The following is a 15,281-nucleotide window of genomic DNA, read 5'->3' on the forward strand; positions in this document are numbered from 1 at the left end:
CGTAAAATCATTTGCACACACATATAAACATATATATATATATATATATATATATATATATATATATATATATATATATATATATACATATACATATATACATATTTATAGATTTATATGTATGTATCTCTAAAGCCCCTTGCCTTTTTTCTCTAGCACCTGAGACCTCATATCTTTGAGCCCTTATAACTTTTTTGTGCAATTTTTTTTAAAATAATTTTATTATATAGTGTTATTATGAGTGTAACTGTACTTTTAAATGTATTTTAGCTTTTTTGTTTCGCAAAACAGTTAACCAGAGTTCTGACAATGCACTATCCCAGCGCATTTTAACTTCAATCAAGATTGTGTTTATTTTCAACTTGTAAACGCTACATCCGATGCGTGTACGCTGCCACAATAATAAACCCCTTTTTGCTTGCACCTAAATGTTAGTAATCTGGTAGTCAAGTAGCACAATCAGACTACAAGGTAAATATAAATAGAGATTATTTTTTTGTAAAGTAAAGATTTCCCTTCATTCCAATTAGTTTGAAATTTAACACAGATTACATTAGAATAACGTTTTGAATCCAAAATATTAGAAAATCTAGATAAACATAAAAACCCAACTAAATTATACGAAACAGATGTTTCAAAGGCTGTAGGATAAATGGACTGGCATGAAGTTTGGCATTATATGCAATGGATTTGAATTAGAAATCCACATGAAAACCTAGGTAATGCAGTTTGCAAAGGACTTGTGATTGATTGAAATGGGTCCCATAGTCATAGCTTCAGCCTGCTCAGGTTATTTAGTTGTATGGTGTTTTGGACTTCTTTTCTGTAAAAACATCTAAAAGGCAGATTGTAGTACTGATTAATATACATAAAGGGCCACATTCAACAAACGCCAGACAGACAAGGTTCACTGCCCACTTGCGTACACAGCTGCTTGTGCAAACCACCTGAGCAGGGGCTTTCAATAACCCCAGTCTGACCAGTCTAGGGGCATTGCAAAAAGCCAGCTCAGAGCTGGGATATAGCTTAGGAAACAGCTGCCTGATGACCGCTGCTTCTCATCTTCTCATTCAAGCCTGAAGCTAAAAACACTACAAAGCTGCAACCACATAAGAAGCTCACTGAGACATATGTTCTCATTATATGTTCTGATCATCAGTCACTGACTTCTGCTGGCACAAGTTTTCAGTTTTAGGGGAACAATAGATGGTGCCTCTTGCATTATAATTGTTGTCACCTCTTCTTCATCTGATTTGCCTAACACCTGTCTTGAGTATTCAAGAGATGCAACAGCAACCCATGTACAATGGTTCAGGTATTTCTCAGTCTTACCCAGTGAGGGGTTAGTGGGTGCTTTGGTAAGTGCAGCACTCGGAGTCATTATCAGCACCCTGACTCCTGAGAATGGTTAGTAGTGTGAAATTAGTTTTTTAGTGCTTTGCATAGTTCTCTAACTGCTGCTGCTGTTTAATACTGCTTTTGTTTGTAGCACAAAAAGCTACCTAGAGCCTCTGAACAATAATTGGAAGCTCTTCTCCCCTTAACTGGCCATACAAAATAAAACCAGAAAAAATCCATCAGGTTGTTTAAGGGTTTTTTGCATTAAGATGTTCTTGATTTGCAAAATCTTGTTAAACTTTGCAAATAAAATGACAGTGTTAAATTGATTTGAAACATCTGTTTTGTATGCATATCTTTTAGGACTCAGTGCTTAATTGCTGATATATACTATGTATATGTAAAAATATATATTCATGTCCCTTTAACCATGCCATGCTTTAACAAATGTCTTGATCAGTTAGGCATGCATAAGGGAATCCATGCTTATAGTGGATTAAAGGGCAACATAGTAAGATATTTTGGGAATATCATTTGCATGTCTATGTAAAATCTATAGCTGCAGAGAATATGTTTTGTGCCACAGAAATCTGTGCAAAACAGGGTTGTCTGGATTTGTAAATATGACTCCTGATGAATAATTATACTCAACCATATTTAGGGCAAAGGGGATTTTGTTTGCTCATTTTTCTTCCTCCTGAGAAAACTGTCATCTTAGGTCAAATCAATTTGCAAACTATCCCAACAGAAGAACAGTTTGTTAGCAAGGGGCATAGAGAAATCTGTACAAGGAGAGGAACATTTAATATGCATTCATTTGTGCTTAAAATACAATTCAAAGGGCCACAATTAGGTAATGTGTCCAGTAAGTTACATTTATATATATATATATATATATATATATATATATATATATATATATATATATATATAGTGCCTCTTACTACAATTTTTTTAAAAAAAATTATACTTTTATAATATATCTTTATTTGGTCCTTTAACTAGCCAAGGGCAAAAAAAAATACTTATTCAGAGTAAAAGTTTCTAGTCCGCTCAGTATTAAAAATAAATATAAAGACAGTTTTGTTTACTCATGATACAATTTTGTATGCATATAATATCACAGTTACATAAAATGTTTCATTGGTACAACGTTTTCATTACGTTATTTGTAAAAATGAGATTGTTTTATTGAAACAATGTAAAAAATACAATGTGTTTCTATAGTTCTTACAGAGTTAAAAGGTGTAGTATAAATACATTTTGTACACAAGGTATGCTTACTACATATTTGTTGATGGTTAAGTAGAAAGAAAGGTGGTACAGCACATTATATAGGCTGTATTTCTAACAGGTAAAGTGCTATTACAATCTGATTCTTTATTTTAGCCTACATTTAATAGATAAAGTCATAGTATATTTTTTAATGGCACAGAAATAAGCACATTTCATGCTGCTGTCTAGAATAAAAATAATTAGGGTTTCCATTTTCTTTTTTAAATATGATTTGGGAAGTAACATTCTAATTCGCTGCATTTTATCATATAGTATTTTTCCTATAAACAAGATATTTTTAATCTAAGAATCTTTGAAGTAATACATTTTATAAATAAAAAATACCCCCTATCACCCTATCCAAAAGAAAAAAAATGTTTCATGCATATGATAACAGTGTTGACACAATTATCATTTATTTTTCAGAACCAAAAAAAGAAATATCATCATCTGAAGTTACAATGAAGTCAGGTAAGTTAGTGAGCTCTGATAATGACTTTGTGTTTGGGGAAATAGACATAGGACATAATCATAGCCTCTAACATAATATTTTTAATGAGCCACTATGTACTACAGGTCTTAGACTCACTTCCAACTCAACTCACAATACACACAAATGATATGACAGCATTTACATACAACACAATTTATTGTTAGACATGTCCGAAAATTAAGTGACATTTTTGTTTTATCAACCTCTTTATTAAGCATTATTAAAGTTTTGGTAACCCAAAACATTCCTTAATTTTATTAGAAGTTAAGCAATAAAAGTAAAATGTACCTGTAAATTCTGTCAAAATACTTTTTAACCCAGTACACAAGCTTTAAATCATTTTTTGATATAGGCCTCTATCTTTTTTTGATCTAATTATAAAAAACATTTACGACTTGATCGTCTGGGGTTGCCATGTTCTTTGTTTAGACAATTGCCTGGTATTTTAGGGCTGGACTGAGCTTATTAGGTGGGATCAGACTGATGTACTTCAGGAAAGTTTTCCTCTGTGAAAAGCACAACTGGGCTAAAAGAAGCTGCTCCTAGGTGGTAACTCGCCATAGAACAAGCTACTGAGCTGTTGTTCGTTCCTGGTAGTGCGCTTCCCTTTCTACATGTATTTATAAAAAACACTTAGGAAAATGGTAAAAAGAACTTACAGTTGTAACCTTAAAAATAAATTGTTCTTGCTTTACTTGCTGCAAATCATCAAAAATAAAAAAAAATCCCATATCCTGTACATCCTTAACAGTCAATAAAGTGTAATAGAGTCTGTAATTAATATTTGGCATTTTCTTACAACAAGGAAGTTGGTTTCTTATTCAAGCTGTTTCTTATTCATTAGAATAGAAAAAAGACAAGTGCAACCGCAATTCACTGTATCGGCTTTATTTCAGTCAGAGCCCTGACTACAAAAATTCACACTTACAAGATGCTGGATTAAAATGTGCCCATAATGTCAATAACGCCTCACTGATGTTTAGGCCCGGCTTACAGTTCTCTGTCAGTCCGTTAATGGAGTGCTGTTATCAATATCTCCCCAATACTGGATAGAACTACCAGGCAGAGGGTGGGCTTCACATCGACAATGGTATACAGTCTTTCAGGATATCACTAATCACCTGAACGCGTTTCATTTACTCACGGGTAAACTTTTTTAACAGGAAGTGAATGGATCATACTATAGGTCTTTAAATTTACAGGGCTTTGATATCATTGGTCTGTGTCAAATGACCATGAATGCCCTTGTCTCTGCCCTTGCACGAGATGCCTGCTCTTGTCTACCATTTCGTTGCGCTGCTATTTGTAGATATTGTGTTTCTTATTCATGATATTCTGTTTCTTATTCATGGAAGTTGGTTTGTTATTCAAATGTTTTTGTCAGACTGCTTTAAATTGAGTTTAAATAAAAATAAAGGTTTTATTTAAATAACAATATGATTTATAGAAATTAGTTACACAGAGGTGAATTCCCTTTATACAAAAATTGGATATACAAACTGGAAAAAAGGGCATACATTGGCACCAATACAAATATTACAATTTTGAATAAGTAACTGTTTTTTTCAAAGGGTTAATGACCATTGGGCCACTAATTTTACTGTTAATATCTGTAGGGTATATCCCCCTCCATGACATGCAATTGGTTTTAGCTTGGCCCAATGGAGTTTTTGGCACAGAAATTGATGCCAGCACAGGTGCTTTAATTACCATTTTGAATAAGTAACTGATATTTTCAAAGGTTTGATAACCATTGGGCCACTGATTTTACTGTTAATATATGTAGGGTAGATCCCCCTTCATGACACTCCCTGAAAACGTTAACTCATTAAAACTATTTGATTTATCACAGCGAGTGCACCCTCTGGACATTTCTCTTTCTCTCTCTTTCTATTTCTGAACATATCACACACACAGATTAAGAGAATAAAGGGCTTATTATGGGCTAAAAAACTGGTAGACATTTTTATGGGCTAAATCGATTGCTTTATTAGTGCATATTATTCAAATTTAGGCTAACAATTGACATTTATAATCTTGGGGAACGTTTATAAAACGGCAGGCACTGTATTGGACACCTTTTTCAGTCAGGGGGCCTTTCTAGTCATAGACTGAGCCTCATTTTCGCGCCATTAATGCGCAGTTGTTTTTTTGAGAACAGGGCATGCAGATGCATGTGTGTGGATCTAAGAATCTCTGAAAAAGCTTTTAGAAGGCGTCATTTGGTATCGTATTCCCCTCAGGGCTTGGTTGGGTCTTAGCAAAGTCTGTATCTGGGACTGTATAGGGGTTAAATTGAAAAACGGCTCCGGTTCCGTTATTTTAAGGGTTAAAGCTCTGAAATTTGGTGTGCAATACTTTTAAGGCTTTAAGACACTGTGGTGAAAATTTGGTAATTTTTGAACAATTCCTTCATACTTTTTCAAAGGTCCCTGTGAGGATCAAAACATTGACTGAACCTTTATTGATGAAGTACAAATAAAATTAATAATTATTAAGTCCTGTGAGTGCCGCTTCTTTCTTTGAAGTTTCTCTCTCTCTCTCTCTCTCTCTCTCTCTATATATATATATATATATATATAGATATATATTTTTAAAAAAAACAATAATATATATATATATATATATATATATATACAGTATATATATATATATATATATATATATAAATATATATATAAAAATATATATTTAAAAATAAAAATAACATTTTCTACTATGTATAAAATATTAATGACTTGAATTGTCTATAGTGCACTTGGTTAAATGGTTAAATATATTTGGATTAGTGTGCAAGCGATAGTTGTTTTTTACTCCAACATTGGTGTGTCCGGTCCACGGCGTCATCCTTACTTGTGGGATATTCTCTTCCCCAACAGGAAATGGCAAAGAGTCCCAGCAAAGCTGGTCACATGATCCCTCCTAGGCTCCGCCCACCCCAGTCATTCTCTTTGCCGTTGCACAGGCAACATCTCCACGGAGATGGTTAAGAGTTTTTTGGTGTTTAAATGTAGTTTTTATTCTTCTATCAAGTGTTTGTTATTTTAAAATAGTGCTGGTATGTACTATTTACTCTGAAACAGAAAAGGATGAAGATTTCTGTTTGTAAGAGGAAGATGATTTTAGCAGACAGTAACTAAAATCGGTTGCTGTTTCCACATAGGACTGTTGAGATGAAGTAACTTCAGTTGGGGGAAACAGTTAGCAGACTTTTCTGCTTAAGGTATGACTAGCCATATTTCTAACAAGACTGTGTAATGCTGGAAGGCTGTCATTTCCCCTCATGGGGACCGGTAAGCCATTTTCTTAGTCAAAAACAAACAGAATAAAGGGCTTATTATGGGCTAAAAAACTGGTAGACATTTTTATGGGCTAAATCGATTGCTTTATTAGTGCATATTATTCAAATTTAGGCTAACAATTGACATTTATAATCTTGGGGAACGTTTATAAAACGGCAGGCACTGTATTGGACACCTTTTTCAGTCAGGGGGCCTTTCTAGTCATAGACTGAGCCTCATTTTCGAGCCATTAATGCGCAGTTGTTTTTTTGAGAACAGGGCATGCAGATGCATGTGTGTGGATCTAAGAATCTCTGAAAAAGCTTTTAGAAGGCGTCATTTGGTATCGTATTCCCCTCAGGGCTTGGTTGGGTCTTAGCAAAGTCTGTATCTGGGACTGTATAGGGGTTAAATTGAAAAACGGCTCCGGTTCCGTTATTTTAAGGGTTAAAGCTCTGAAATTTGGTGTGCAATACTTTTAAGGCTTTAAGACACTGTGGTGAAAATTTGGTAATTTTTGAACAATTCCTTCATACTTTTTCACATATTCAGTAATAAAGTGTTTTCTGTTTGAAATTTAAAGTGACAGTAACGGTTTTATTTTAAAACGTTTTTTGTGCATTGTTGACAAGTTTAAGCCTGTTTAACATGTCTATACCTTCAGATAAGCTATGTTCTATATGTATGAAAGCCAATGTGTCTCCCCATTTAAATTTATGTGACAATTGTGCCATAGCGTCCAAACAAAGTAAGGACAGTACTGCCACAAATAATGATATTGCCCAAGATGATTCCTCAAATGAGGGGAGTAAATATGATACTACATCATCTCCTACTGTGTCTACACCAGTTTTGCCCATGCAGGAGGCCCCTAGTACATCTAGTGCGCCAATGCTTATTACCATGCAACAATTAACGGCTGTAATGGATAACTCCATAGCAAATCTTTTATCCAAAATGCCTACTTATCAGAGAAAGCGCGATTGCTCTGTTTTGAACACTGAAGAGCAAGAGGACGCTGATGATAATTGTTCTGTCATACCCTCACACCAATCTGAAGGGGCCATGAGGGAGGTTTTGTCTGAGGGAGAAATTTCAGATTCAGGAAAAATTTCTCATCAAGCTGAACCTGATGTTGTGACATTTAAATTAGAACATCTCCGCGCACTGCTTAAGGAGGTGTTATCTACTCTGGATGATTGTGACAATTTGGTCATTCCAGAGAAATTATGCAAGATGGACAGGTTCCTAGAGGTTCCGGTGCCCCTCGACGCTTTTCCTATACCCAAGCGGGTGGCGGACATAGTAAATAAAGAGTGGGAAAAGCCCGGCATACCTTTTGTTCCTCCCCCTATATTTAAGAAATTATTTCCTATGGTCGACCCCAGAAAGGACTTATGGCAGACAGTCCCCAAGGTCGAGGGGGCAGTTTCTACTCTAAACAAATGCACTACTATTCCTATCAAAGATAGTTGTGCTTTCAAAGATCCTATGGATAAAAAATTGGAAGGTTTGCTTAAAAAGATTTTTGTACAGCAAGGCTACCTTCTACAACCAATTTCATGCATTGTTCCTGTCACTACGGCAGCGTGGTTCTGGTTCGAGGAACTAGAAAAGTCGCTCAGTAGAGAAACTCCATATGAGGAGGTTATGGACAGAGTTCACGCACTTAAATTGGCTAACTCTTTTATTTTAGATGCCGCTTTGCAATTAGCAAAATTAGCGGCGAAAAATTCAGGGTTTGCTATTGTGGCGCGCAGAGCGCTTTGGCTAAAGTCTTGGTCAGCGGATGTGTCATCCAAGACAAAATTACTTAACATTCCTTTCAAAGGTAAAACTTTATTTGGACCTGATTTGAAAGAGATTATTTCAGACATCACTGGGGGAAAGGGCCACGCCCTTCCACAGGATAGGTCTTTTAAGGCTAAAAATAAGCCTAATTTTCGTCCCTTTCGCAGAAATGGACCAGCCTCTAATTCTGCATCCTCTAAGCAAGAGGGTAATGCCTCACAACCCAAACCAGCCTGGAAACCAATGCAAGGCTGGAACAAAGGTAAGCAGGCCAAGAAACCTGCCACTGCTAACAAGACAGCATGAAGGAGTAGCCCCCGATCCGGGACCGGATCTGGTGGGGGGCAGACTCTCTCTCTTTGCTCAGGCTTGGGCAAGAGATGTTCAGGATCCTTGGGCGCTAGAAATAGTTTCTCAAGGTTATCTCCTGGAATTCAAGGAACTACCCCCAAGGGGAAGGTTCCACAAGTCTCACTTATCCTCAAACCAAATAAAGAGACAGGCATTCTTACATTGTGTAGAAGACCTGTTAAAGATGGGAGTGATACACCCAGTTCCAATAAAGGAACAAGGAATGGGATTTTATTCCAATCTGTTCGTAGTTCCCAAAAAAGAGGGAACGTTCAGACCAATTTTGGATTTGAAGATCCTAAACAAATTTCTCAGGGTACCATCGTTCAAAATGGAAACTATTCGAACGATTCTACCCACCATCCAGGAAAGTCAATTTATGACTACCGTGGATCTAAAGGATGCGTACCTACATATCCCTATCCACAAGGAACATCATCAGTTCCTAAGGTTCGCTTTTCTGGACAAACATTACCAGTTTGTGGCTCTTCCATTCGGATTAGCCACTACTCCAAGGATTTTCACAAAGGTGCTAGGGTCCCTTCTAGCGGTTCTAAGACCAAGGGGCATTGCAGTAGTACCTTACTTGGACGACATTCTAATACAAGCGTCGTCCCTGTCAAAGGCAAAGGCTCATATGGACATCGTTCTAGCCTTTCTCACATCTCACGGATGGAAGGTGAACAAAGAAAGGAGTTCTCTGCCCCCGTCAACAAGAGTTCCCTTCTTGGGAACAATAATAGATTCCTTAGAAATGAGGATTTTTCTGACAGATGTCAGAAAATCAAAACTTCTAAGCTCTTGTCAAGTGCTTCATTCTGTTCCTCGTCCTTCCATAGCGCAGTGCATGGAAGTAATAGGATTGATGGTTGCAACAATGGACGTAGTTCCTTTTGCACGAATTCATCTAAGACCATTACAACTGTGCATGCTCAAACAGTGGAATGGGGATTATACAGACTTGTCTCCAATGATTCAAGTAGATCAAAAGACCAGAGATTCACTCCGTTGGTGGCTGACCCTGGACCATCTGTCCCAGGGAATGAGCTTCCGCAGGCCAGAGTGGGTCATTGTCACGACCGACGCCAGTCTAGTGGGCTGGGGTGCGGTCTGGGAATCCCTGAAAGCTCAGGGTCTATGGTCTCGGGAAGAGTCTCTTCTCCCGATAAACATTCTGGAACTGAGAGCGATATTTAATGCTCTCAAAGCTTGGCCTCAACTAGCAAAGGCCAAATTCATAAGGTTCCAATCAGACAACATGACGACTGTTGCTTATATCAATCATCAAGGGGGAACAAAGAGTTCCCTGGCGATGAAAGAAGTGACCAAAGTAATTCAATGGGCGGAGGATCACTCCTGCCACTTGTCTGCAATCCACATCCCAGGAGTGGAAAATTGGGAAGCGGATTTTCTGAGTCGTCAGACATTTCATCGGGGGAGTGGGAACTCCATCCAGAAATCTTTGCCCAAATAACTCAATTATGGGGCATTCCAGACATGGATCTGATGGCGTCTCGTCAGAACTTCGAGGTTCCTTGCTACGGGTCCAGATCCAGGGATCCCAAGGCGACTCTAGTAGATGCACTAGTAGCACCTTGGATTTTCAACCTAGCTTACGTATTCCCACCGTTTCCTCTCATTCCCAGGCTGGTAGCCAGGATCAATCAGGAGAGGGCCTCAGTGATCTTGATAGCTCCTGCGTGGCCACGCAGGACTTGGTATGCAGACCTGGTGAATATGTCATCGGCTCCACCATGGAAGCTACCTTTGAGACAGGACCTTCTTGTTCAAGGTCCATTCGAACACCCAAATCTGGTCTCCCTCCAACTGACGGCTTGGAGATTGAACGCTTGATTCTATCAGAGCGTGGGTTTTCAGATTCGGTGATAGATACTCTGGTTCAGGCCAGAAAACCTGTAACTAGAAAAATTTACCATAAAATATGGAAAAAATATATCTGTTGGTGTGAATCCAAGGGATTCCCATGGAATAAAATAAAAATTCCTAAGATTCTCTCCTTTCTTCAGGAAGGTTTGGAGAAAGGATTATCTGCAAGTTCCCTAAAGGGACAGATTTCTGCTTTATCTGTCTTACTACACAAAAGACTGGCAGCTGTGCCAGATGTTCAAGCATTTGTTCAGGCTCTGGTTAGGATCAAGCCTGTTTACAGACCTTTGACTCCTCCCTGGAGTCTAAATCTAGTTCTTTCAGTTCTTCAAGGGATTCCGTTTGAACCCTTACATTCCATAGATATTAAGTTACTATCTTGGAAAGTTTTGTTTTTGGTTGCAATTTCTTCTGCTAGAAGAGTTTCAGAGTTATCTGCTCTGCAGTGTTCTCCTCCTTATCTGGTGTTCCATGCAGATAAGGTGGTTTTGCGTACTAAGCCTGGTTTTCTTCCTAAAGTTGTTTCTAACAAAAATATTAACCAGGAGATAGTTGTACCTTCTTTGTGTCCGAATCCAGTTTCAAAGAAGGAACGTTTGTTACACAATTTGGACGTTGTCCGTGCTCTAAAGTTCTATTTAGAGGCTACTAAAGATTTCAGACAAACATCTTCCTTGTTTGTTGTTTATTCTGGTAAAAGGAGAGGTCAAAAAGCGACTTCTACCTCTCTTTTCTTTTGGCTTAAAAGCATCATCCGATTGGCTTATGAGACTGCCGGACAGCAGCCTCCTGAAAGAATCACAGCTCACTCCACTAGGGCTGTGGCTTCCACATGGGCCTTCAAGAACGAGGCTTCTGTTGACCAGATATGTAAGGCAGCGACTTGGTCTTCACTGCACACTTTTGCCAAATTTTACAAATTTGATACTTTTGCTTCTTCGGAGGCTATTTTTGGGAGAAAGGTTTTGCAAGCTGTGGTTCCTTCCGTTTAGGTGACCTGATTTGCTCCCTCCCTTCATCCGTGTCCTAAAGCTTTGGTATTGGTTCCCACAAGTAAGGATGACGCCGTGGACCGGACACACCAAAGTTGGAGAAAACAGAATTTATGCTTACCTGATAAATTACTTTCTCCAACGGTGTGTCCGGTCCACGGCCCGCCCTGGTTTTTAAATCAGGTCTGATGAATTATTTTCTCTAACTACAGTCACCACGGTATCATATGGTTTCTCCTATATATATTTCCTCCTGTCCGTCGGTCGAATGACTGGGGTGGGCGGAGCCTAGGAGGGATCATGTGACCAGCTTTGCTGGGACTCTTTGCCATTTCCTGTTGGGGAAGAGAATATCCCACAAGTAAGGATGACGCCGTGGACCGGACACACCGTTGGAGAAAGTAATTTATCAGGTAAGCATAAATTCTGTTTTTTAACTTCTCGTCTCCATTTAATCTTTTGGGAGAAGAAGCTAAAGTGGTCGTCACAATATCCAAAGTCCAGCAGTTAGCGCGCATTAGGTTTTGCACATGCAATAATATTTTACTTTCAACTAGTAATATGCGCTACCCCTCGCGCATAAAAAAAGGTTAGTTTCAGTGGTAATATTACTTAAAGGAATGCGCTAATTACTGCTGCACTTGTAATAATTTTAAACCATTATTTTGTAAGCACATGTACATTGTTTTGCAAATCAAGAGTAGTTAAGAAGTATACCTCCTGAAAAGCTGAGCTGAATACATGAATCTTGTCTCTTTTATTGTGACCAATAAGGGAAGGATGTGTTTAGAATGTTGCAGTTCTAAGTAAATTTCATTTTATTTCATTTCAAGTATCTTGGAAACAGATAAGTAAAAAAAAAAAAAAAAATTAAATTTAGTTAGCAGCATTTTTTCTCTTTTTTCTTCTTTTATTAAGTTATTGAATCATAAATATTCTGTGACTGTAAAGGATTTGCTATAAATGTTTACAGTGAAGCAAGGTATTGTCTTATCATGATAAACAAATTATTTTGGCTCTCTGGTAGAGATGAAACTTAATTCTATAAATCAATATAAATGTTCTTTTCATTTTGTAGAAAAGGTACAAATCCCAGCAATCAAGGAAGAAAAAAGTAAGTTGCAGCTGTTTACTCGCTCACTGATTACTTGATTCAAAGCCAAAAAACCATCAATGCAACCAAATAATGACTGTGAATATACGTAGCGAATCATGTATTAGATTTAAACATTAAATAGTTTCAATAATAAAGCCGCAGAACCTGTTAACCAAAATAATCTAAAATGATTTAAGGATCATGCACATTTCAGTGACTTGTAATTTAAAATCTGAGCAAAGTAATTTAATGTGTTAACCCACTGAGCATGTTTAGCTTAAATCTAACATTAATAACTATTTTTTCTTCTTAACAAGAGATTTATTTTTCAGCATTTAAGGAATATAGTCATAACATCTTTTTAAATGCACTTATTCTTTTTTGAAAAGCTGTTTTTTTGCGCTCATGTTAAAAAGTATATTGTGAATTTAAAGTGATGATAAACTTGACATGTTTTAAAATCAGGTCCGGAATCTAAGCGATATTTTAGATGGACTTTAATTTATTACTTCTAATGATGCTGCGCCGTAACGTACTTTTTAATCTAGCCGTACTATTCTAAAACCTTGGCCACCCACTTCAAAACTCATATTTTTTGTTAACTAACAGTTTTAACTGTTCTCCAATCCACTCTTTAGCTTTACATCCCTTTATTTGTAGATAGAGCGCAGATTGGAGAACAGTTCAAACCATTAGCTCACAAAAAATATGAGTTTTGAAGTAGGCGGCCGGAGCGTGAAGTTTTAGAATGGCACAGCTAGAGTATAAAGTACCCATCTTCATCAGAAGTGATCAATTAAAGTTTCTCTAAAATATAACTTAGATTTTAATAGATGACAGTTATTAGCATGTGAGCGGTTCTTTTGTACGTTTTTGTACACTTCATGTTTCTCCTTGTATCATAATTAAACTTTCTAAAATATTATAAACTATTTTCAAATAATAATAATTATTTTAAGATTAAAAAGAAATGATACCAGTGTTGTAGGGTTAGTGCCGCTACTATTACACCCACATAACAGATGGTACATTTTTCATATGCTACATTATATTGTATAAGTGTATAAATAATTATTTTCTCAAGCTTTGGGGTCACAATCCTATAGAAAATCTTAAAAAATGTTTCTACAAAAATCCCCATAGACTATAAAAATAAATTTTGTAGAAAAATCATTAGATACACTTTTGTAACACTTTTTTTTTTTAATTCTAAAGATTCTTTAGTGACATAAAATAATGGGAAACTGATGAGTATATAAATAAGATAAAGTGAGTTTAGGCTTAATGATAAGATTGATTGAACAAACATAATTGTACTGTATCATTATGACCAAGTGCAATTTTAAAGGAGCATTATAGTGAAACAAAATGTATGCTTTATTTTATTAAAGCATGTAGTTTTATTACTATCGACCCTGCATATTTGTGTGTTTAACCCCAACAACATGGTTAAGCACATAGGTAAAGTACCAATTGGATCCAGCATTTCCTTGTTGAATCTAGCGCTGTTGATTGCATAATCAACAGTTTTAGCTCAGGGCTAGCAGTCCTCTGCAGCTCCCAAGGTGCACTTTGTCTATGTGTTTAACCAATTTGCAGGGTTAAACACATAGATCTGCAGGGTTGATAGTGGTAAAATGACACTTTTTTTTCACTATAATGGCCCTTTATATAATGTGTACCATTGTATCTATTTACAATTAAATAGAAAGTACAGCAAGATTTTGAAATATTGTAATAAAGGAAATGTGATATTTACAGCTAGATTATAATGATTTGCAACATGAGAGCACAGTTATTTTGGTGCAATATGTGTCCATACTGGTCAAATCATACATGCAAGTGATGTTTGTTTTTAAAGAAATACGAGAAATAAACATGACTTATCATTTGCATATACAGATGCATATTTACTCTTATATAAAACTTAGGGCTACACTTGAAAACCATGTGCAAGGTTGTATATATGTGTGTGAAAACCAAAGGAATTGGTGTATCTTTGCATGGAACCCACATAAAAGTTTGTAACTTGTCATTTATTAAGGTTTCATTAAAGGGACAGTCTAGGCCAAAATAAACTTTCATGATTCAGATAGAGCATGTGATTTTAAACAATTTTCCAATTTACTTTTATCACCAATTTTGCTTTGTTCTCTTGGTATTCTTAGTTGAAAGCTTAACCTAGGAGGTTCATATGCTAATTTCTTAGACCTTGAAGCCCTCCTCTTTCAGATTGCATTTTAACAGGTTTTTCACCACTAGAGGGTGTTAGTTCACATATTTCATATAGATAACACTGTGCTCGTGCACGTGAAGTAATCTGGGAGCAGGCACTGATTGGCTAGACTGCAAGTCTGTCAAAAGAACTGAAAAAGGGGCAGTTTGCAGAGGCTTAGATACAAGATAATCACAGAGGTTAAAAGTATATTATTATAACTGTGTTGGTTATGCAAAACTGGGAAATGGGTAATAAAGGGATTATCTATCTTTTAAAACAATAAAAATTCTGGTGTAGACTGTCCCTTTAAGGGAACATACTATTTTATGAATAGCTTGATCTATTTAAGGCTGTAGTTATATCTAATTGTTGTTACTGGGTGCTTTAATGAAGAATCTGTGCTTCTGCTTTCATCACTACTTGCAATAGAGGCCTCTAGCAGGCAGGTGGAGCACTTTTCTAGAGTGATTAGGTGCAGATTTGTGCGGTTAAGACACGTCCAAACAAAATGGCTGCCTGATGTGTGAAATATTACATTTGCTTATTACAACAATCAACA

General features: G+C 36.7%; 1 protein-coding gene across 50 annotated transcripts in view; it reads left to right on the forward strand.

Moving 5' to 3' along the window:
* TRDN (triadin) overlaps positions 1 to 15,281 on the forward strand; it is a 950,114-nt gene that overhangs the window by 418,083 nt on the left and 516,750 nt on the right. For all 50 annotated transcript variants that reach the window (XM_053710723.1, XM_053710722.1, XM_053710726.1 and 47 more), the window contains exons 17-18: positions 3,040 to 3,084; positions 12,487 to 12,522. In XM_053710723.1, coding sequence (XP_053566698.1) covers positions 3,040 to 3,084; positions 12,487 to 12,522 — 81 coding nt within the window. The remainder of the gene's footprint in view (positions 1 to 3,039; positions 3,085 to 12,486; positions 12,523 to 15,281) is intronic.

Source organism: Bombina bombina, chromosome 4 (assembly GCF_027579735.1).
Source record: "Bombina bombina isolate aBomBom1 chromosome 4, aBomBom1.pri, whole genome shotgun sequence".
Classification (NCBI taxonomy): Eukaryota; Metazoa; Chordata; class Amphibia; order Anura; family Bombinatoridae; genus Bombina; species Bombina bombina.